The 25,185-nt window shown below is 46.8% G+C and overlaps 1 protein-coding gene across 2 annotated transcripts in view; it reads left to right on the forward strand.

Annotated features, from left to right (window-relative positions):
- LOC134933186 (uncharacterized) overlaps positions 1–14,707 on the forward strand; it is a 495,026-nt gene extending 480,319 nt beyond the window's left edge. For both annotated transcript variants that reach the window (XM_063928212.1, XM_063928208.1), the window contains one exon: positions 13,161–14,707. In XM_063928212.1, the coding sequence (XP_063784282.1) occupies positions 13,161–13,250 (90 nt within the window). In that variant the 3' untranslated portion in view covers positions 13,251–14,707. The remainder of the gene's footprint in view (positions 1–13,160) is intronic.
- Positions 14,708–25,185: the final 10,478 nt, after the last annotated feature.

Here is a 25,185-nt window from a genome sequence, read left to right on the forward strand (position 1 = left end):
CGGGTGTCGGAAGTGGTGGTTTTGTCTCACAAGAGCCTTGTTTGATCTTTCAGGTGGATAGAGAGGAATTGAGTACTCGGTTGGTAGTTCTACCAAGAGTGGTTTCTGGGTTTCGCTGAAATCGGCCTATTTTGTTGCCGGTGGTCACTTAGGCTTTAGCTAATTCAAATTCCCTCGATCTGGCCAGGGATTCGAGTATGTAGGTCGTCAATTTGGCTCAGTTTGGAAAAACAGAGGCTCTGTTTGTCTGGTATGTTCCCAGCATGGTTTGGGAGACTGCGTTATGCAGTCTGTTACACGCTGAATCTGTGATGCGGTTTGGCATGTTCGTTCTACGGCTGAATTGCCGTCACCGAAGTCGGTGGAGGTCCATGTTTTTGGGAAGATGGGTTTTTCTTGGACGGATGACCGAGGAGTCTCGGCGGTTCCACTTTTCCGAGCGGATTGTTGGTCGGGATCAAACGCTTTTGCTAGGCTCTACAAGTTTGATACCCAGATTTTTGGGGACCTTATGTTTGCTCATTCGGTGCTGCAGAGTCCGCACTCTCCCGCCCGTTTTGGAGCTTTGGTATAAACCCCATGGTCCTTTTGGAGTCCCCAGCATCCTCTAGGACGTATGAGAAAAGGATTTACCAAAATCCTATTATATAAATATATATATATATTTATGTAAACGCTATCTTTTATGTGTGACTGCTGACTTTAACCTCTGTTTCTCTGACGTCCTAAGTGGATGCTGGGACTCCGTAAGGACCATGGGGATTAGCGGCTCCGCAGGAGACTGGGCACAACTAAAGAAAGCTTTAGGACTACCTGGTGTGCACTGGCTCCTCCCACTAAGACCCTCCTCCAGACCTCAGTTAGATTCTTGTGCCCGGCTGAGCTGGATGCACACTAGGGGCTCTCCTGAGCTCCTAGAAAGAAAGTATATTTAGGTTTTTTATTTTACAGTGAGATCTGCTGGCAACAGACTCACTGCAGCGAGGGACTAAGGGGAGAAGAAGCGAACCTACCTAACAGGTGGTAGTTTGGGCTTCTTAGGCTACTGGACACCATTAGCTCCAGAGGGATCGACCGCAGGACCCGACCTTGGTGTTCGTTCCCGGAGCCGCACCGCCGTCCCCCTTACAGAGCCAGAAGCATGAAGAGTCCGGAAAATCGGCGGCAGAAGACTTCGGTCTTCACCAAGGTAGCGCACAGCACTGCAGCTGTGCGCCATTGCTCCTCATGTACACCTCACACTCCGGTCACTGATGGGTGCAGAGCGCTGGGGGGGGGGCGCCCTGAGGGCAATTTAAGACACCTTGGCTGGCAAATCATCACAATACATAGTCCCAGGGCTATATATGTGATAAATTACCCCTGCCAGAATCCATAAAAAAGCGGGAGAAAAGTCAGCCGAAAAAGGGGCGGGGCTTCTCCCTCAGCACACTGGCGCCATTTTTTCTTCACAGTGCAGCTGGAAGACAGCTCCCCAGGCTCTCCCCTGTAGTTTTCAGGCTCAAAGGGTTACAAAGAGAGGGGGGGCACTAAATTTAGGCGCAATATATGTATACAAGCAGCTATTGGGGGAAAAATCACAGGATAACAATGGGATATGATGGAGCGACAGCGGATTGGCACCCAACGATCACAAGCTTTCAGTCCTCCCAGGATGCAACGGGCTCGTCCATATATCCCCGCCCACTGGCTCAGGCAAATTAGTTTTTTGTTTGGTGCGGCAGGAGCCGGACCATGGTCACAGGGCTGCTGTTCTTTGGCAGCCCAAAGCTTTATTTATTTATTTATATAGTTTTACTATGTTTTCTGAGTGATCTTTCCTAACAGCGTCTTACACGCATATTGTAAAGAGTCGCTCCAACAACTCTCCGCCGGGTCGCAACAATGCTTACCCACGGTACAAGTGCTGTCTCGACGGGCGTCGGATATACTAGCAGGTCCAGCAGACGTTACCAGGCTGTGGCCGGAGCACGGGGAGAAGGTAAGGCATCGGTTCCCCTTAGAAGGGGAATACGGACACAGCCGCACTGTATTGGGAGGAGACTACCAAACAGTAGCTTGCGCACCGCCACCACGGGTGCTCCAGCGCTAGGCCTTAGGGATCATAAGGCACCAGGATTAGTATGAGGCTGCGATCCCTAGGGTTGATGTCAGCGGTGGGGAGTCAGACACACTCCTGGTCGCCTCTCCCCCCAGTTCATGACCAGTTTCCGCCGAGTCTCCCGCCATGAACTGATTGCTTCACTTCCATCTCGGATGCTACTACGAGGGGTCTCAGTCGCAGCATAGGCCGCTGCATCTGTGTACACTAAGCGTTACCGCGAGGAGACCAGGTCGCAGACCGATGCGTCTGCATGCACAGTGCGTTCACTGAGCGTCGTGTGTTCACTAAAAATTCCCAGAGCGGCAGTGTACACTAGTAGCGTCTGGATTCACTCAGCGTTCACTAACGTATTGATCAATCCTGAGTACGGGTTATACAGCACTAAATTTCTATCTACTTTTGTTAGTATGAATAGTCAACTTTAGTGCCTATTGCATATGAGTCTGTGTACATTACTGTGGTTTTCTTCGCAATGCGTCTGAATACGTTAAAGATCTGTATAGAACAAAATTCAGTAATATGTACACCTACATACTTTGAGATGTGTTTGTAGTTGATAATATGCTCATATGACTAATAAATAACATGTGACTGACTGCTAGTGTGCTTGCTGACTTAAATGATTGTCGGTGGATCTTCTGATTCTCAATGCAGGTGCAGGTACATGATATCACTTTAGGAAAAAGTAGTTACAGTCACAAATTGTGTAGTACACTGTGAAAGTGCTGATTATTTATCATGTCTAAGAGCGGCAAACGTGACGAGGGTACACTTACAGAAACACTCATATATTGTTGTTTTGCAAAAAATGTATTATCCTCTATGATCTGGTACAGGATGGTTTATGTGTAAAATGATTTGCTGTTTAGCATAATACATTATAGATAGACCCATTGGGGCGATGTTTGCACAGACCTTGTCCAGTTTAGCTGAAATGTTAATTCTTACACTATTAACCCATGCAGCTCACTACTTGTGGTATATCCCCAACAGCTTCTCCAATAAGACAAGCTGATGAACCGAATGTATAAATCATAGACTTCCCAGGCTACACATAATAATCATCAGACGATGAAAGCTCTCTATATACTCTACTTCAGCATACGAAGAACAGGTAAAAGGTATCCGCTAAATGAATAAGCTGAATAAATGAGAGCAGAAAAGGCTAGTCTGTAAATAAAGGCAGCAGAGCCTGGGTTAAAAACACCTGTGTTTAAACGTCCCAAAAGGGCCACTTCACGAGGGCAGAATTCAGGAAAAAGGTTTGGGTTACACCCAATAAAATAGAATGCCCAGTAAATGGGATTCCAATATCTTTTTCCAGCTGGGGACTGTTTAAAATAGGGAAGTGCCTCCCAAAATAGATATGCATATCATTGATAGTGCAAAAATCTATATGGACTCTGTCGTCAAAAGAAGAATAGTTTTCAAAAAGACCATATTCTCTTTGTCTGGGGCAGTCATAAGGCCATCCATGACTTCACTTTGCAATCTACGGCTACATCACACTGAATAGGCCCAATCTCACTAGATCTTGGAAGCTAAGCAGTGTTGGGCGTGTTTAGTTCTTGGAGGGAAGACCACCATGAAATACCAGGTGCTCTAGGTACATTGGGCTGAGGTACTGAGAGACAGATTTTCAGCGCCTGCAAGCGAGCAAGAATCCCATATAGCTCATATGGACACTAATGTTCTAGGGCATCAGCAATAACAATAGCTGTTCGCAGAGCAGTTTGGCTCACATACATGGAAAGCTGATTCAGAATCTAAGAAGGTTCTGGAAACTTTGCCTTGGCTGGAAGTTTCTGTTTGGGAAGGAGTTAGTTATTCTAGAGTCAGAAACAGACTCCAAGAAGGTCACGTTTCCTTCCACATATAATCTCAAACCTAGGGGCCCGGTTTCGGCCTTGTCGGTCATAAGGGAACGTAACAGCCTCAATACAATAAGTTTGGTAAGGCAAAGAAGCAAAGGCAACCAGAGGGCCAGCTTCTAAACCAGAGGATAGCCCATCAGCATGATGGTGCGGGCCTCCTTCTGGGGGACTCCAAAAGGATAAGGGGCCGACTTCTTCAGTTTGCACAGATTTGGTAGCAGTCTACAAATAGATGCCTGGGTGCAAGAAGCGGTATCTCTAAGGTTATACTTTCCCTTCTAGAACCATTCTCCTCAAAGGTTCTTCTGTTTTCAGCGCGTCTCGGGTAGAGGCGTAGGCGAGGGATTTGCATGAAGCAATTCAGAAAAGGTTTTGTCAGGAATAGTCATTCCAGTAACCCATGCACAATGGGAGGAGTTTATTCCCACCTGGGTCAAAAACGATCCCTCGCCCCATTCTCAATTTCAAAAACAGATAAATTTGGGTAACACGGTTCACATGGAGATATGGCACTCCATAGTTTGGTGGGGAGCCAGTAGAATACATGGTATTCCTGGATAAGTCAGGAATCTTACCTTCAGGTTCCTATAGCACTGCCCATCAGTGTTATCTCCAGGTTTACCATCCTTCAGCAACATTTCAGTTTTAGGCCTTATCCTTTGGGTTAGCCACAGCCCCAGAGTATTTACCAAAATGATTATGGCAATTTATCTCCACTAGCAGGGGATAAGAAAATTGCCATACCTTGACCACCACCTTATCCTGGCACAAATACAGGAAAGGTTTCTGTGTCATCTACAACATACAAATAACTTGTCTGCAGAGGCACGGGTGGTTCGTAAATTGGCAAAAATCATCTCTGGTTCCGTAACATGACTCTTGGTGGGGCTGTACTGAATTAAAGTCTGCAGAAAGTAGTTACCTCGGAACAAGATATTCAAGGTAAAGCAAGGTGAGTTGTTACATAGTCAAACAATATCAATTCACGCAGCAATGCGAATGATGGGTTTGATGGTGTTAACAATACACATGGTGGAGTGGGCACAATTCCACTCAAGACCTCTCCAGCATCTGTTTCCATCTACAGCCGCATCACACTGGATATGCCCAATCTCATTTGATGTTGGAAGTTAAGCAGTGTTGTGCCTGGTTAAATTCTCTGAGAGTAAGACCACCTGTGAATACCAGGTGATGTAGGTGGGCCAGATGGACAGTACACAAACAAGTACGTGGTACTGGCAAAAAAAGGTAAGAAAGTCAGTAGCCTGGGGGCTACAGACATTCCATCTAGATCAGAGGACACCTTTTTTGGATATCGGGTTGGGAGATCCTGACAACAAATGCCAGTCTTCAGGGCTGTGGGGGCCATTGTCCGGAAGATTATTATTCCGGGTACTATGGACCACAGAAGAAAGTTGCCTGCTAATAAATCTGTTAGCACTTCGGGCCATATACTGGGTCCTGATTCAGGCACGGGACACTCCTAAAGGAAGATCGGTCCAGATCTGCAAGGACAAGGAAATGGCAGTAGTGTACCTCAACTTTCAGAGAGGAACACGCAGCTAAACAGTAAGAAAGGAGGTAAATCACATACTAAAGTGTGAAGAACTCCATCTTCCAGCCTTGTCCGCAGGGTTCGTTCCGGGAATCCTAAACTGAAGAGCAGATTTCTCAGTTGACACACCATTCAGGTAAGCGAATGGGCTTTGCACCCTAAAGTCGTTTCAGGATCAGGTAGACAAATGGGGTTGGCCAGAGATAAATCTCATGCAGTCCCATCTGAGCAACAAAGAGCCATAATCGGGTCAGGAACAAAGGAAGTGATCTTTGTGGTTGTCTTTTTAATGGGAATTTCATTTCACTTATGTGTTTTCTCAAATCATCCTGCTACCCAGGATAGTGAGGAAAATGCAACAAAGATGCCGGGATTCTAATAAGCCCCAGCTTGACCCAGAAGGCGTTGGTACACGGATCTGCAGAAAATGTTGAATACCTTTTCTGTTTCATCTAAGCCCAGATCTACTAAGACAGGGTCCTTGTTATCACAGATATCTGGATCGACTGTGTTGACGGCGTGGCTCTTGAAATCTATATCTTGAAGTCCAGAGAATTCTCACAGATGCTCAGAGCAAGGAAAACTTCCTTGGCTCGTATTTATCACCAAATATAGCAAGCCTATATTTATTGGTGCAATGGAAGACGTATGGACCCGAAATCTTGCAGAGTTTCAAGGGTTCTAGCATTCCTTCAGGCAGGAAAAAGGATAAAGGTTTAGGGGTGGCTTCCTTGGGAATACAAGTGTCAGCATTGACTGTATGTTTCCAAAAGTTAAATGCCAGATTGCAGGATGTGCGCACTTTTTCCCAGGGAATGCTGCGCATTCAACCTTATTTTGTTCCTACTACAGGGTCTGAGGACCTAAATCTAGTCCTCAAAGCCTGTCAAGTTGCTCTGTTTGAACCACTAAATAAAGTGGATTTTATATGGTTGACACCTAAAGTTCTCTTTCTGCTGACTATGGCATCGGCTAGAAGAGTGTCAGATTTAGGAGCACTGTCATGTTAATCTCCTTTTGTTTTGTTTATCCAGATAAAGTTGTTCTCAGAACTAGATCTGGGTATCTTCCTAAGGTGTGGTCTATATTCCACCTTAATGAAGATATTGTGGTACCGGTTTTTCAGGAATCGGGATTTTCTGCGGGAGATGCGTCGCTGGACGTAGGCCGGGTATTAAGGATCTTCATGGATCATACCAGTGCCATCAGAAAGACAAATTCTCTCTTCATCCTCTACGGATTTCCCAAGAGGGGATATCCTGCTAATAAACAGACGCTAGCAAGATGTCTTCGAAATGACGATTTCAGAAGTATATTCTCAAGCTGATCTCCCTGTTCTGGCTAATGTCTCTGCTCACTCTACACGTAAGGAAGGTCTTTCATCGGCAGCACAACATTGTGCTTGAGCAGAACAGATATGTAAGGCAGCCACATGAGGATCTTTCTATTCACTAAACCTCTTCCTTCTTGTACGGAAGGGTGTGCATGTGTGTTCTTCTCGCCTGAATAGGGTTCTACATAATGTTCCTGCCTAAATGCTTTGGAATACAACTGATTTGCCTGAGCCAGTGGGCGGGGATATATGGACGAGCCCGTTGCATCCTGGGAGGACTGAAAGCTTGTGATCGTTTGGTGCCAATCCGCTGTCGCTCCATCATATCCCATTGTTATCCTGTGGAAACCTGTGGACATAGGAGAAATACTGTTATCAACGGTAAGTTCTTAGCCTAACGTATATTTTCCTTTCCCTGAAGAGGACAGGAAAAAGTGGGAAAATCCACCTGTAGTAGACGCTTCTGTATCTAGGTTGTCAAAAAAGGTGGTTTTACCTGTCCCGGGTTCAACCGCCTTAAAGGAGCCGGCTGACCGCAAGATTGAAACTACTCTCAAATCACTATACATGGCTACAAGCGTGGCCTTAAGGCCCAATATTGCTTGTGCGTGGATTTCTAAAGCCATATTAAAGTGGTCAGTCACATTACTAGAGGAATTAGATACTATGGACAGGAGTGACATTGACTTGTTTTTACGTCACATAAAGGATTCGGCAGGTTTCATGGTGGAAGCCATGAAGGACACTGGTCTGCTTAATGCAAGGGCTACCTCCATGGCAGTCTCGGCATGCAGAGGACTCTGGCTACGCCAATGGACTGCGGATGCGGAATCCAAGAAGAGCGTGGAAAATCTACCCTTCACAGGTCAGGCCCTGTTTGGGGATGCACTGAATGCGTGGATATCCACGGCAACTGTGGGTAAGTCGACCTTTCTTCCCTCCGCAGCTGCACCGGCTAGGAAATCTTATCCTACGCCTACGCTGCATTTTTCGGACCGCAAAATTTAAGAAATCCAAGGGTCCCACCACCTTCTTTAGAGGAGGTCAGGGAAAATCCAGAAAACCTGCACCAACAGGTTCCCAAGAGCACAAACCAGGTTCTGCTTCCTCCAAGTCTTCAGCATGATGGTGGACCTCACAGCCTGGGGATAGGGCAGGTGGGAGCGAGACTAAAAGATTTCAGTCACGTCTGGGCGGCGTCGTGCCTAGACCCCTGGGTAAAAGATATTGTTACCCAGGTGTACAGACTGGAATTTAAAGTACTCCCACCTCACAGATTCTTCAAATCAGACTTACCAGCTTCGCTGACAAAGTACAATTCTGGACAAAGCGTTGGTGATCCAATCAATGGTCCGGGATGTCTTGAAACCATCAGTTCATCAGTGCATTCGCCTTCTGGAAAAGATGGTGGCCTCCTACGAGGCTCTACAGTATGGAAGATTCCATGCATGGTTCTTCCAGCTGGATCTCCTGGACAAGTGGTCGGGATTACATCTTCACATGCACCAGCGGATACGTCTGTCGCCGAAAGCCAGGATTTCACTCCTCTGGTGGCTGCGAACTCCTCACTTGCTTGAGGGCCGCAGGTTCGGGATTCAGAGCTGGATTCTTCTAAACACGGATGCAAACCACAGAGGTTGGGGAGCAGTCATCCAGGGGGAAAACTTCCAAGGAAAGTGGTCAAGTCAAGAATCTGTCCTTCCAATAAATGTTCTGGAACTAAGGGCCATATACAACAGCCTTCTACAAGCGGCACATCATCTTCTGCAAGATCGGGCCGTTCAGGTTCAGTTGGACAACGTCACGGCGGTGTCCTACATAAACAGGCAGGGCGGAACGAAGAGCAGAGTGGCAATGTCAGAGGTAACAAGAATCCTCCTCTGGGCAGAAAAGCACGTGCTGGCGCTGTCGGCGATCTTCATTCCGGGAGTCGACAACTGGGAAGCAGACTTCCTCAGCAGACACGATCTCCATCCAGGAGAATGGGGACTCCACCCGGAGGTTTTCGCAGAGGTAACAAGCTGGTGGGGCGTACCTCAAATAGACATGACGGCTTCTAACCTCAACAAGTAGCTTCGGAGGTACTGTTCCAGGTCAAGATACAAGCAAGCAGTGGCGGCGGACGCCCTGGTAACTCCGTGGGTGTTCCACTCAGTGTATGTATTCCCTCCACTTACACTCATCCCAAGGATTCTCAAACTAATCAAAAGAACAAAAGTTCAGGCGATCCTCATTGCTCCGGACTGGCCAAGATGGGCTTGGTACGCGGATCTTCTGGAATTACTGCAGGAGGATCCAAGGCCTATTCCTCTTCACAAGGACCTTCTACAACAGGGGCCGTTCGCCTATGAATACTTACCGCGGCTACGTTTGGTGGCATGGAGGTTGAACACCAGATCTTAGCTAGGGAATTCCGAACAAGGTCATTCCTACTCTGATCCAAGCTAGGAAGGGGGTAACGTCTAAACCTTACCATCGGATTTGGAAAAAGTATGTGTCTTGGTGTGAATCCAAGAGGTTTCCTACGGTGGAGTTTCACCTGGGATGTTTCGTCCTCTTTCTGCAAGCTGGTTTGGATGTGGGCCTACGCTTGGGCTCGATCAAGGTCCAGATTTCAGCCTTGTCCATTTTCTTCCAGAAACAATTGGCTGCTCTCCCTGAGGTTCAGACTTTCTTGAAAGGAGTTCTGCACATCCAACCACCCCTTGTGCCTCCTACGGCACCTTGGGATCTTAATGTGGTGCTGCAGTACCTGCAATCCGATTGGTTCGAACCTTTACTGGAGGTGGATGTAAAGTTTCTTACTTGGAAGACAGTCACACTGTTGGCATTGGCATCTGCAAGACGTGTGTCTGAATTGGGGGCATTGTCGCACAAGAGCCCCTACTTGATTTTCCATGAAGATAAGGCTGAACTCAGAATGCGCCAGCAATTTCTTCCAAAGGTTGTGTCGGCTTTTCATATCAACCAACCTATTGTGGTGCCAGTGGCTATTGACACCTCAATTGCCTCAAAGTCCCTGGATGTTGTGCGGGCTTTGAAAATATATGTGAAGAGAACTCATCACAGGAAGTCGGACGCACTTTTTGTCCTTTATGATCCCAACAAGATTGGGTGTCCTGCTTCTAAGCAGACCATTTCTCGCTGGATCAGGCTTACTATCCTGCATGCTTATTCAACAGCAGGTTTGGCTTGTCCAAAATCTGTTCAGGCCCACTCTACACGTAAAGTGGGTTCTTCCTGGGCGGCTGCCCGGGGTGTCTCGGCTCTTCAGCTTCAGCGAGCGGCTGCTTGGTCTGGGTTGAACACGTTTGCTAAGTTTTACAATTTCGATACTTTGGCCTCTGAGGACCTAAGGTTTGGTCAATCTGTTCTGCAGGAACCTCAGCACTCTCCCTCCCGTACTGGGAGCTTGGGTACATCCCCATGGTACTAAACTGGACCGCAGCATCCTCTAGGTCGTAAGCAAAACAGGATTTTAATTACCTACCGGTAAATTCTTTTCTCGTAGTCTGTAGAGGATGCTGGGCGCCCGCCCAGTGCTTCGTATTCCTGCATTGTTACTTAGTTATGTTTGTTGGTTCAGCCGTTGCTGACTCGTTCCAAGTTGGTTAGTTTGGCTTTCCTTTTTGTTGTGTGTGAGCTGGTGTGAATCTCACCACTATCTGTGTATTTCCTTCTCTCGAAGTATGTCCGTCTCCTCGGGCACAGTTTCTAGACTGAGTCTGGTAGGAGGGGCATAGAGGGAGGGGCCAGCCCACACTATTAAACTCTTGAAGTGCCAGTGGCTCCCAAAAGACCCATCTATACCCCATGGTACTAAATTGCACCCCAGCATCCTCTACGCACTACGAGAAAAGGACTTACTTGTAGGTAATTAAAATCCTGTTTTCACTAATCTCCCTGTTGCCCAGGGTGATTCGAAAAATTCAAACAGGTAAGGGTGCCTTGATACTAATAGCTCCAGCGTGGCCCAGACGAAATTGGTACACAGACCTGCAGAGGCTGTCTTCGGATGCTCCGTTCCTTCTGCCTCAACGTCCAGATCTACTGATCGAGGGTTCCTTTCTCTACGAACACCTGGATCGACTGTCTTTGACTGCGTGGCTCTTGAGACATCCATCTTGAAAGCGAAAGGTTTTTCACAAGAGGTAATTCAAATGATACTTAAAGCTAGGAAACCATCCTTGGCTCGTATTTATTATCGGATATGGCATGTGTATTTTCAATGGTGCACTGCCAGAAAATATGACCCTAGGCCTCAGAATTTAAAAGATTCTTGCATTTCTTCAAGCAGGAATGGACAAAGGTCTCCGCTTAGCTTCCTGGAAGGTACAAGTGTCAGCATCAACTGTATGGTTCCAAATGAAAATTGCTAACCTACAGGATGTTTGCACTTTTTTCCTAGAAATGCTCCACATTCACCCTCCTTTTGTTCCCCCTACAGCCCCTTGGGATCTCGAAATAGTCTACGGGGCACTTCAAGTTGCCCCATTTGAACCACTGAATCATGTGGATCTCAAATGGTTCACAGCAAAAGGTTTTTTTTTCTTCTGGCAATTGCTTCAGCTAGAAGAGTATCAGATTTAGGGGTGCTATCGTGTTGTTCTCTATTTCTGGTATTTCATCCAGATAGAGCAGTTCTCCAAACTAAATCTGGGTATCTTCCTAAGGTGGTCTCTAAGAAATTGTAGTTCGGCTTTTCAGGGACCGGACCTCTCTGCGGGAGATGCATCATTGGACATAGTTTGTGCTCAGGATCTACGTAGATCGTACCAGTGCCATCAGAAGGACAGACTCTCTCTGCGTCCTATACTGATTTCACAAGAGAGGATGGCCTGTGAATAAATAAACACCGTCGAGATGGCTTCAGATAACTATCTCAGAAGCATACTCCGAAGCTGATCTCCCTATTCCGAATAATGTCTCTGCCCACTCTACTAGTAGGGTAGGTTGTTCTTGGGCAACCTGTCATGGTGCCTCAGCTGGACAACTCTGTAAGGCAGCCACATGGTATTCCATTTAACATGTATTAGACATTATGCCTTTGACACATTTGCCTCTCAGGATGCTGCATTTGGGCAAAGGATTCTCCTGTCCAATCAGAAGCGTGTCATCTCCACTAGTGGCTACTTTGGGACATCCCATGGTAGATCCTGGTGATCAATGTGGACCCTAATAGAGAAGCAGAGGTTATGGTAGACTTAACTAGATAACCTTGTTTCTCTGAAGTCCACAGGGAACCCATCCTGACGCACCTGATTTGCGAATCTATACACTTGTCTTTTGGTATGGAATTGTATGTATGTTCTTCTCGCCTGAATAGGTCTCCCTCTTGAACTGCTCCTACCTTGAGCTTTGGAACCAACTGAATTGCCTGAGCCGGGAAGCGGGGATATAGGGGGCTGGCTCACTGCATCCTCGGAGTCTGAAAAGCTTAACTGTTTGGTGCCCGTTCTGCAGTGGCTACTATATATCCCAAGGTAGATCCTGTGGACACTGTGGACTTCAGCGAAACAAGGTTATCTAATGCTGCTTTCACATCGCAAAACCTGCTTTTGAAACGGTTCTTTAAATGGTTCTTAAAACGGGTCTGAGCAGTTAAACCCCCTTCACATCGCATGTTGTAACCAGTATATTACCATTTCATTACCGTTTTGGTACCTTTCACACTGAACTCGTTTCACCCATACAAAACAGTGGTTGTCATTTTAAATGTTTATTTCCTGCTTCTGCCTGGTGAGATCACACATGGAGACAGCCTATCACCTTCTGGGGCTTGCAAATACCGTTTCAGACCCTTTCACACTGCACAATGAAACGGGTCTGAAACGGGTAGGACCCTGCTTTTTTACTGTTTCAAAATACCGGTATTTTGAAAACAGTAAATTGAAGGTGACCCTTTCACATCGCAGCTCGAACCGTTTAGGAAGCCAGTAAAAACGGCAAATTACCGGGTACAAGCTGCGGTGTGAAAGGGGTATAAGTAAGTCTACCATAACCTTTGCTTTTTCACCATGACTTAGTACATCTGCCTCTAAGTTTGGTAGAACCTAATTATTGCGGCCACTTTACTAACATGTATTCAATAAGAAATACTGTTTTAAAATGTAAGCTTTTTTTATTTGTTTCTGTAGTCCCTATATGTCTACAGCGGAGCACATATCAAATAAAATAAACCAAACACTGGCTGCTCAATTGTTTTGTTTTAGTTTAAAATGTACTAATTTGAATTTAAACTGAAACACCTCATGTAAGGGGGTGTTCCCTAATATTTATCCATTTCATTTTTAGGTTAAACATTCAACCACATTGCTCCATCACCTGCAGTACCCCAGATCACGGGGAACCAAGCTCCGCAATACTGAAGACCATATACAGTAGTTGAAGGAGCAGCTTCACCTCCAGCCAATCTGTTGATAGTTAGTTTGCTGTACTCTTAGTGCACTGTACTCTTATTGCACTGTACTCTTACTGCACCTCAAAAATGAATCGGTTTTAGTTGTGTTCCTTTCCAGTATGTGTCATGATGAGAGACCAAATCTAAACAAGCATGTGGGTCACTGGTCCACGTGTTTATACTTGGAGACTTTTTTCTTCAAGGGTATATTTACTAAAATTTGAGTTTTTTTAGAAGTAGAGATGTTGCCCATAGCAACCAATCAGATTCTAGCTATTATCTTCTAGAAGATGCTAGATGAATATGTAAAATATGATTGGTTGCTATGGGCAACATCTCCACTCTCCAATCCCACACTTTAGTAAGTTTACCCCGTAGTCTAAAACTGTTACCAATAACATATCTGTCTTATCATTTTGGTCCATTCACAACCCATGAAGACTGCACCAGACCGGACTGACTTGACATAGAGAAAATGTGACCATGCAGTTAAGCACTTATTAGCATTGTTTATCTTATTGAACACTAACCATTATTACATCAGCTACAGTAACCCCCTGGCCGAGCAAGTCCCCCTATGTCTGCTTCTGCTTGTCAAACAGCAGTCGTAAAAATTCTTCTGTGAACTTCTCATTAAAGCAGATGCAAGGCTCACTGACATAGGCAATAACTAAATACGCTGTACGGACAGGAGGAGAGTGTAGACACATACATTAAGGCCTGGCTGATCGAGAAGAATGCTGTATCATCTTCTAAAGCAAAGAAGAAAAAAATCCTCATTGTGGAAATTCACCTCTTGGTGGCGTTTATTAAGATAATGCTTTGTGCACAAACGCTGTAACCCATTTTGTTTTATTTGTAAAACTGCACTTCAAAAAATGGATGCCGTAAATACAGTATGTACACGTAGCAATATTTAATTGTTTGAGCCCCATTAAGTCACTTCCTGCCTAAGGGAAAATAGGAAAACTTTGTTTGACAGATTTGAACGCAAACTGATTTAAACATCTTGTGGATAAACAAAACTACATGTTCTATGTGACTGATGAATCACCTTGGTGTATGTAACCCCTGACTATTTTTCCAGCAGAACTTTTGGAAGAGCTATTGTATATAGGGGATCTATTTACTAAGCCTTGAACGGAGATAAAGTACCAGCCAATCAGCTCCTAACTGCCATGATAAAGGCTGTGTTTGAAAAATAACAGATAGGAGCTGGTTGGCTGGTACTTTATCGCCGTCCACTTTATCTCTGTCCAAGGCTTAGTAATAGACCTAAAAACTGTTTTCTCCTTCCCTACCTGAGAAAAATCCAGGGATCGTAGATTGAACGTTTAAGCTGCGCTTCATAACTTAGTGTTTTTGCCGTTTTCTGTTACCATTAAAATGCATGTTTGTAAAAAGAGAAAAAAGTTATAAAATACAGTTATTTGAATTTGAACAGTGTCATGTTTTCTTCTCTTAAAAGTCGTATGGTTTAAATACTTTCATGTTGTATTTCTAGAAGGTTAGAACCCAAAATTGTACAGTGAGTTAAATGATTAAGGGGTCTATTTACTAAGCCCTAGAGCGAGATAAAGGGGCCGGAGAGAAAGTATCAACCAACTGGCTCCTAACTCTAATTTCTTCTTCGGGTTCCATAGGGCTCCACAGGGATAACATTGGGGTTGTAGGTGGTGGGTCAGATCCGGGCACCAAATAGTTAAGCTTTCAGATTTCCCAGGATGTGTCGGTCTTTCCCTCCTATAACTCCGCCTCCATGCTCAAGCAGGTCAGTCTTTAGTTGGTGCCAGCAGGAAGCTGCACCACTAAACAGGGGGCTGCTTTTAAGCAGCCTCAATCTAAATGTTCTATCTATACTTGAGTCTGCGGTGTTAAGTTTGGTAGACTCCATCGCTGTGTCTCCGTCAACCCCGCTGCCGCCAAAACTCCTGCACATCAAGACGCGGTTAGTCAAGAACTTCCGGTGGGGACCAAGCAGCACCTAGCACCGCTCAGCCTTGGACTACCCCAGGACTGGGTGGCCGGCATCAGGGGCAGGTAAGACGGAATCCGGCGTCTTAAACCGCAGTCTCTGGTGTGGACACTGGTGCCGACCAGGGCCTGCAATATACCACCAGGGCATTGGCACAGTCTGTTGTGTCAAACACTACTTTAATGGGGCCAGCAGTGCCTGGGGGTTAATATCAGCAAGGGGAGGCAGTGCTTAGTCTGTAGATCGTACCCCAGCTCTGGGAGCCAGTCCACCACGGGCTTCCTGCCTTTTGAGCTGCTGCTTTTTACCTTCCTCCCCTTCTGAGACCTCTGGCAGCCATTTCCACATGCAGCAAGCCAGGTCTCCGGGAACGCTGGGTCCAGTCTCCCTGTAAACAGTCTCCAAGGAGCCAGGTTGTACTGCACTTGTGTCCTTTCTGCTTATTAAAGTTTAGTAATTTATTTCAGTGCTCATTGCAGTTACAAATTGTTTTTCCCTGCATTGTGTGCTAGTTTCTGCTGTCTGATTCTTTCTGCTTATCTGTCCTAGTTATAGCTATCTTTCTGCAGCGGGGTACACTGTGTTCCACAGGGAATACATTGGGGTGTAGTGATAGATCTTGATCCAGAGGCACCAACAGGCTAAAGCTTTAGACTGTCCCAGAATGCACTGCGGGGCCTCCTCTATAACCCCGCCTTCAGGCACTGTGAGCTCAGTTTTAGAGTTGGTGCCTGCTTGAAGCAGGTCACTTAACAGGGGGGCTGCGCTAGGCAGCCCTGAATAAGCTTTTTAGAAGACTTCAAGGGCATATGTCAGTATGACATACTGTGCTGCAGCTCCATCACCTCCCCAGCGGCGGCGCATACTCCCGCTGGCTCTGTTCCTGGGTACTTGCGGCGGAGACACTCCGGTTCCTAGGCATACCACCACAGACACTCTCCTGGATCGCGTGGCTGCTAATAAGGGAGAAGGCAAGATGGTCTCCCAGGCAGGACCCGCCATTAAATCACGTCCTGGTCACGGTTTTAAACGAGCCGCGATGCTGGCGTAGACACTGTGACAGAGCAGGGACCCCACTATATCCACCAGGGTATGGGAGCACAGGTTGGATAGTAAAATATCCACTTTAATAAGGCTCCGTAGTACCTGGTGGTGAGGGCCAGCATAGGGGAAAAGGTGCTTGACCTGTAGCCCCTCCCCCAGCTCCGGGCGCCATCTACTGCTGGTGTTTCCGCCCTGGAGCTGCCTCACACTCTCCCTCACTCCCTGACTAGGACGCTGGGTGCAATCTTCCCACAGTAGCTGCTACTGGTCTCCGGGACTGCAGGGCAAGGTCTCCTCTGTAAATCCGCCTGATTCATCAGCGCTGTGATTTTATAGACACTTGAGTATTCTGCATGTCATTTTAAGACAGTGTTAGTTAAGAACAAGTGTACCTTTACCTGAATATATTGTACAAGTACTGTATTCTGATATATACATCCGGTCTCAGACCGCGTATTGTTTATATGTGTATATATATATGTATGTATATGTGTGTATATATATATATATATATATATATATATATGCAACAGAAGGATGAGCCGCACTCACAGACTTATAGAATGAATAAATCACCGGCGTGGACAAAAGAGTCAGATAGCCAGGATATAGTCCTGGCTATCTGACTCTTTTGTCCACGCCGGTGATTTATTCACTCTACAAGTCTGTGAGTGCGGCTCATCCTTCTGTTGCATGCAAATTACACAGAGCGGGCACCGCAGCAGTTGCAAGATTGTTTGGAGTGCTGGACATCTCTTTGGGTTTTATATATATATATATATATATATATATATATATATACACATACATACATACAGAAAACCCTGCACTCTCCTAAGCAGCTTCATTCACCTTAATGCTTTAGTATACATCTGAATAAACAATGGAGTTTTGGTTTATGAATTGTACAATGCATGTAAGCTTACGGTCCACTCCTTGGGACCCTATTTCACCGCAAGTCCTACTCTATCACAAATTTTCACATAGATTTTATAGAAACCTGGCAACTGCTGTCTCATAGGGGAAAATGTGCTTATCTGGTTTAAAGCTTACCTGCCACACTTATGGCTTTAAAAGGTAAGACAGTCACCAACACAACTACACAAGTGTGCTTACCTGGTTTAAAGCTCACCTGCCAACAGATTACTGACTTTCAAAGTGAGACAGTCACCAACACACCTAAATAGCAGCTGATCCAGGTTAAAGGTAAATGAGCTTAGGGGTGCATGAGAGAGAGAGATATGATCACAAATGGGCCAATTAAAAATTAACCCTGTTATACAAACAAACACGAGGAACCACTGCACACGCTATTCCCAGGGGTTGGGGTGCGGTGGGCTGTGACCACCAAACTCAAATATACACATACAGAAAACCCTGCACTCTCCTAAGCAGCTTCATTCACCTTAATGCTTTAGTATACGTCTGAATAAACAATGAGGTTTTGGTTTGTATGTGTGTGTGTGTGTGTATATATATATATATATATATATATATATATATATATATGAATATGATCAGTACGCAATACCGCCGGTCGGAATACCGACACCGGGATCCCGACCGGCACAATCCCCACAGGGGGGGCGAGAGCAACGTAGCCCCTGGTAGGCTCGCTACGCTCGCCTCACTGCGGGTACGGTGCCTTGCTACGCTCGGCACACTAATTTATTCTCCCTCTATAGGTGTCGTGGACACCCACAGAGGGAGAATATGTCGGGATTGTGCCGGTCGGGATATCGGTGTCGGTATTCCGACCGCCGGGATCTTGACCGCATCCCATATATATATTTACTAGTCCAGTGCAGTTTTATTGTCTGACTAAAATAATTATCTGCATTGTGACTGTGTGTGCCTGTATCTGCCGTGTGGATTTCACGTTCAGTGTATCCCAGCTGTATCTATCACTGTATTCTGTACCCTAAAGACTAGGTGCGTCAGGGTCTCATATTTAGTGCTGCACAGTATTAACTGTTAAGTGTATTCTACTGTGTACTCAGTCACATCATACCGGATTTATTCGCTGGTGTTGTGTACTGTGTACGCAGTCACATTGTACCGAATTTAGACGCTGTTGTTATTTTGTACTGTGTACGCTTTCACATACTAGGGAATTTATTCGCAGTTATTGTACTCTGTCTGGCTGTATCGTACTCATACGCTCTGTGGTTACATTCACTAAAATGTCTAACACAAAGGGCGGGAAATCCATGGATTCTCCTGTAACATGCAGCGCATGCGCCAGGGATTTGCCTGAGGGGGAAGCTTTGAATGATGGTCTGTGTAATAGTCAGTCCGCAGCTCCTGTAACCAATCAGGAGCCACCTTGGGCTGCATTCTCTACTATGCTTAATATGCTTGTGACACGCCTTACACCCACTATGGGACCTCCTATGCCATTGCAGCCACATATTGTCTCTGTGGTAAATCCGCCCTGGACGAATACTCTTTCTGCTCAGATACAACAATTGAATCAATTGTTGGTTAGGCATAAAATTATCCCACGTCCCTCTGGGCTCAAGGGGTCATCTAAGTGGGCCGCTTCCTCCTCACAATCCACTAATATCTCAGATGATACTTCTGATTAGGATGGGGAGTATGCTGATCCGTCAGAGACATTGATACAGTTGCTTCAACTCAGGTTGATGTCCCTGACCTAGTGAAGGCTATTTTCTGATTCTACAAATCAATGATGATGTAGATACCACTACTGTGTCTAAGAAACCTGATAAGTTTAAACGTCAGAAGGTAGCTAAAGTAGTCTTACAGCATTCTGACCATTTAGTAGACATACGTCAGGAACCCTGGTCTTCTCCAGGAAAGAAATTCTCCCTGTCTAAAAAGATGCTAGCTCGTTATCCTCTCCCTGCTGAGTTGTGTAACAAGTGGGAAAATTCACCGCCGGTGAATTCCCATGTCACCCATCTCGTGGTGTCATCTACTCTGCCTGTCACCTCACTGAAGGAACCGACAGATAAGCATGTGGAGGGATGACTGAAGTCTATTTACTCCCTTACAGGTACATAGACCCACTATAGCAGCCTCCTGGGCCGCAAAAGGAATTGAAGCATGGGTTCAGGCAATAGAGGATGAGCTGCCTGAGGATATATCTGACACTGCCAGACATTATATGTCTTATATTTTCACCGCCTCCCAATATATTCAGGAGGCGTTGTCTGAGGTAGGTGTAATGGCGGCCAAGGCATCGACACTGTCCATCCTAGCTCGCCGAATTCTGGGGTTAAGGTCATGGAAGGTGGACCTGGACTCCAAAAAGACCTTGGAGGGTGCTCCCTTTTAGGGGAGACATCCTATCTGGGGAAGATCTGAATAAGATCGTGACTGACTTAGTGGCTGCTAAGACTGCATTTCTCCCGAATACTAATCCTTCTGCACAGAAGGCAGAGAGTACCACTTTTCATTCCTTTCACACTCAAGGGAAAGCAAAAGGTCAGACATTCCCGAGACAAGCTCGTGCTCCCAAAACCACTAAGCCCAAAACAAAACAAACCTGCGTGCTTCCAAACAAGACAAGCCTGCTGTATGACGGGGCGGGCCTACCCCTGGGGGATCCCAGGGTGGGAGGCTAACTTCTGCAGTCCACCCAGGTCTGGGTAAAGACCACTTTAGACGCATGGGTGCGAGAAGTTGTCTTTCACGGGTATGCAGTCTCTTTCAAGAGACGTCCCCCTTACCAGTTCTGCACGACTGTTATTCCTTCGGACCCATTGTAGGCGCAAGCTCTACACCTGGCTGTGCGTTCCCGCCTGGATACAGGAGTGGTAGTGCCGGTATCCCTGTCCCAGAGAGGCGGAGGATACTACTCGACCCTGTTTCTGGTCCCGAAACCCAATGGGTCTTTCCGGCCTAAAGTCAACCTCAAATCACTGAACAAATTTGTGAGAGTGTAAAAGTTCCGTATGGAAACGCTGCGCTCGATTGTACTGGCCATGGAACCCGGAGATTATATGGTATCCCTGGATATACAATATGCTTATCTGCATATACCTATTGCCATATCGCATCCGCAATATCTGCGGTTTCCTATTGGCAACCTTCATTATCAGTTCCAGGCTCTGCCATTTGGTCGGCTCCTCGGATCTTCACCAAGGTTATGGCCATGATGACAGCTCATCTGCGTCGTCAGGGAATCAGGATCCTGCCATATCTGGACGACTTGCTGATCCTGGTGAAGTCCCAAGATGTCCTCCTCAGTCATCTGCAACTGACGGTACGCTTCCTACAAGCCCACGAGTGGCTCGTCAACTGGAAGAATTCCTCGCTGGTCCCTGCTTGGAGCATGGTGCACATGTGGGCACTGCTGGGGACACACAGCCAAAGACTGTTTTTGTCTCCAGAGAAGGTCCTGATACCTCAGGACAGGATCAAATACTTCCTCTCTCGCCAGAGAGTGTCGGTACACTTGGCGATGCAAGTACTAGGCCTCATGGTGTCGGCATTCGACATGGTAGAGTACGCTCAATTTCATTACCCGCCGTCTGCAGAAGTTAATCCTTTCCAAGTGGGATGGCCTGCCTCACCGGATCAGGTCTCAAATGATCTTGACTCCGGAGGTTCGTCTGTCACTGAGCTGGTGGCTACAGGGCTAACAGTTGAGCAGGGGCCGTCCCTTCTAGATCCCCAACTGGGTCCTACTGACTATGGATGCCAGTCTGAGGGGTTGGGGCGTGGCGCAGGAGCAACACTCTCTCCAGGGTCGGTTCACAAAGGAGGAATCTCCTCCCGATAAACATTCTGGCATTCCGGGCAGTGTTCAATGCTTTGACTCTTGCCCCGCCTCTGATACTGAACAGTCCTGTTAAAGTAAAATCAGACAATGCCACCAAGGTGGCAAACATAAACCATCAAGGCGGCACTCAAAGACGCATGGCAATGATGGAAGTCTCAAAAATCCTTTGTTGGGCGGAACGCCATCTGCCAGCAATATCGGCAGTGTTCATTCCGGGAGTCCTCAACAGGGAAGCGGATTTCCTCAGTCGTCAGGACGTACACTCTGGAGAGTGGAGTCTTCATCAGGAAGTCTTTCAATTCCTAATGGACAAGTGGGGTCTACCAGATGTAGACCTGATGGCGTCCAGACACAATCACAAAGTTCTGTTCGTCCGATCAAAGACAAGGGATCCTCAAGCAGTGTTCGTACACGCACTGGCAATTCCTTGGAACTGTTGGCTGCCCTACGTGTTCCCTCCAGTGTCACTTCTGCCCAGGGTACTACGGAAGTTCGAGCAAGAAGGAGGAATACTACTTCTAGTCGCTCCAGCGTTGCCCAGACGGCATTGGTTCTCAGACCTGCAGGGTCTGTCGATAGAGCATCCTCTTCTACTTCCTCAACGCCCAGACCTCCTTGTTCAGGGCCCTTGTGTCTACCCGGACCTGGCCAGACTGGCTTTGACGGGGTGGCTCTTGAAGCTTGATTCCTGAGGGCCAAAGGATTCTCCAAGGGGGTTATCCAAACTGCTAAAGGCCCGCAAACTGGCACGGATTTATTATAGGGTCTGGAATTCTTACTTCACCTGGTGTGCTGCTAAGAATTATGGTGCTTCCAAGTTTAGTACTTCCAGACTTCTGGCTTTTTCGCAACAAGGCCTGGATTTAGGACTTTGTCTGGCCTCCCTCAAGGTTCACATCTGCCTTGTTGGTGTGGTTTCAGAGAAAAATTGCGTCTATACCTGACGTTCATACATTCACTCAGGGTGTACTGCGGATTCAGCCTCCCTATGTACTTCCTGTGGCTTCATGGGATTTGTCTGTTGTCCTGAATGCCCTGCAAGAGTCTCCATTTGAACCTCTTGAGTCAGTGGACCTTAAATGGCTCACAGCCAGGGTCCTGTTTCTGCTGGCTATTGCCTCTGCTAGAAGGGTGTCAGACTTAGGCGCTTTATACTGTCGTCCACCCTTTTTGATATTTCATCGTGACCGAGCATTTCTTAGAACTCGCCCTGGTTATTTACCTAAGGTGTCATCTTTTCACCTTAAGAGATTGTGGTTCCATCCTTCATCTCTTTAGAATTGTCCTCCAAAGAATGGACTTTGGATGTGGTTCGGGCTCTCTGTATATATGTGGAGAAGACTGCCTCTATCAGGAGGTCAGATACCCTCTTTGTACTGTTTGGTTTCCACAAACGTAGCTGGCCTGCGAATAAGCAAACCTTGGCCAGATGGATTAGAATGGTGATTGCACAAGCTTATGTGCAGGCTGGACTCCCAGCTCCTGCTGCTATTAAGGCCCATTCTACTGGATCTGTTGGACCTTCTTGGCCTGCCCGTCGTGGTGCATCCGGAGAACATTTGTGCAAGGTGGCTACGTGGTCCTCAGTGAACACTTTATTAGGTTCTATGCCTTTGATACTTCCGCCTCCCAGGATGCTTCCTTTGGACGCCGGGTTCTCATACCTGCTAAGGTGCGTCCCCTCCCTTGAGGAACTGCTTTAGGACATCCCCGATGTATTCCCTGTGGAACACAGTGTACCCCGCTGCAGAAAAGGAGATTTATGGTAGACTTACCATGGTTAAATCTCTTTCGAAGAGGGACACTGGGTTCCACAGGGCACCCACCCTGACACACCTAGCTTCTTTGGGTTTGCATGGCATTAGCCACTAATTCCGTCTCCTATCTTGAGAACGTGGTTCTATGTGACTAACATCTGCCTTCTCTTTTACCTGCTTCTGCATTGGACTGGTTAACAAAACTGAGCTCACAGTCCCTGGAGTCGGGGTTATAAAGGAGGCCCCGCAATGCATTCTGGGACAGTCTACAGCTTTAGCCTGTTGGTGCCTCTGGATCAAAATCCATCTCTACACCCCAGTGTATTCCCTGTGGAACCCAGTGTACCTCGCAGATAGAGATTTAACCATGGTAAGTCTACAATAAATCTCCTTTTTTTAATTTTTCTATAACCTAAGGCCAGGTGTCCCAGGGTATTTGTTTCTTCAGCTCACACTGTTGAAGTCAGTCATATACTACAATTATAACACACTGCCCGTTGTCAAAATAGTGTGTGTGCGCGCCTCCTTTTTTCCAGTTATGTCTAACAAAGCAAAGGACCGCAAACAATCTAGAATCCCAGTGTAAATTTCATGCAGGCTGTTCTCTGCAGGGTTATCTTCAAAAGACATTGGGCCTAATTCTGAGTTGATCGCAGCAGCAACTTTGGTAGCAGTTGGGCAAAACCATGTGCAGTGCAGGGGGGGCAGATATAACATGTGCAGAGAGAATTAGATTTGGGTGGGGTGTATTCAAACTGAAATCTAAATTGCAGTGTAAAAATAAAGCAGCCAGTAGTTACCCTGCACAGAAACAAAATAACCCACCCAAATCTAACTCTCTCTGCAAATGTTATATCTGCCCCCCCTGCAGTGCACATGGTTTTGCCCAACTACTAACAAAGTTGCTGCTACGATCAACTCAGAATTACCCCCATTGTGCTATACATCTCCTAGTCAGCCAACACTTCCAGCACCTGGACAGGAGCCACCCTGGGCTTCCTTTTCTCTACTGGGTACATTAGTTGATTGTTTGGCACCCCCCCCCCCCCCTTCCTACCCCCATGGGCCCTCCGATCAGAGCTGGCCCTAGCCAATAGGCATTATAGGCAATTGCATAGGGCATCCGGCTTAAACCGAGTAGGGGCAGCGACCAGATGAACAATGGGATGGGCACTGGTATGGACAGAAGCATGTGCCTGGTCTGCACAGGCACACCCTAATGTCCAGCACCACCCCTCTCGCACATGCCTGCTTTTATCATCGAACTGGTACACCCACCTAAATGCTCAGCATGGGGCAGGACGCCCCTCCTCCAAGTTGCCCTGCCTTCACTCTCTAGCCCGCCCCTTCTTCCCATACTACCATCGGACCCGTAAGTGTTACGTGCCACAGTCCGCACTCTAAGCTCTGCCCCTTGGCACGATTGGCCATGCCCCTCAGGGATCACAATTGCTTCACAAGGGGGCAGGGCCTAATGAGGGATGCCCCTGCTGACTTGTACTGACAGACTTGTCTTCACTGTGCTGGTCTGCATGGGTCTGTGATTCCTGTTGTGATTTAATTTCTGATTGGTATCTTCCCCCTCTGCAGCTAGTAGGACGAATCCGAATGCCAAATTGCCCATATTGTGCAGATCTATTGGCCATATTGTATGATCTATTGCGTGCGCAGGTCGCATGCGAGGTTGTGATTGATTAATAACACGTCGTCGCATGCCATGGAGTGAATATTAATGAGGGACAGAACACCTGCCTAGTGTGTAGCGGCAGTCTCCCAATGCACAGGGCAAAGGGTAATCGCCCTGCATATCCACACCATTATTGGTTGCACTAGTGTGTACCCAGGTTTGGAAAATTAAGGTGTGAGGGGATATGTAGGATCACGAGGGCGAAAGGGGATATGGAGGGGCAGGAGGCAATAGATGATGTGAAGATAAGTGATCTTGAAGCGTAGGGAGGGTGATTGGCAGGGCCGGCTCCAGGCCTACTAGCACCCTGAGCGAGAAAATGTAAAAGTGCCCCCCCCCCCCATGCGCGTGCCGAAGGCGCGCGCGTTCCCGGAAAAGTGGGTGTGGCCTCTGGAAAAGTGGGCGTGGGCTCATAACTTCATATCATCAAACTATAAACATATTTTCACACAATTAGCAGCCTTACACATAGCCACAGTAGTGTTCCTTACACACAATGTCTCCAGTATAGTGTGCCAGATACACATAATGTGCAGTGCCAGATAGACATGACATGCCCCCCAGCAGTGCCAGCTACACATGACATGCCCCGCAGCAGTGCCAGCTACACATGACATGCCCCGCAGCAGTGTCAGCTACACATGACATGCCCCCCAGCAGTGCCAGCTACACATGATAGTGTTCACTTTTTAGGGCATGGTGCTGA

Source organism: Pseudophryne corroboree, chromosome 6 (genome assembly GCF_028390025.1).
Source record: "Pseudophryne corroboree isolate aPseCor3 chromosome 6, aPseCor3.hap2, whole genome shotgun sequence".
Classification (NCBI taxonomy): Eukaryota; Metazoa; Chordata; class Amphibia; order Anura; family Myobatrachidae; genus Pseudophryne; species Pseudophryne corroboree.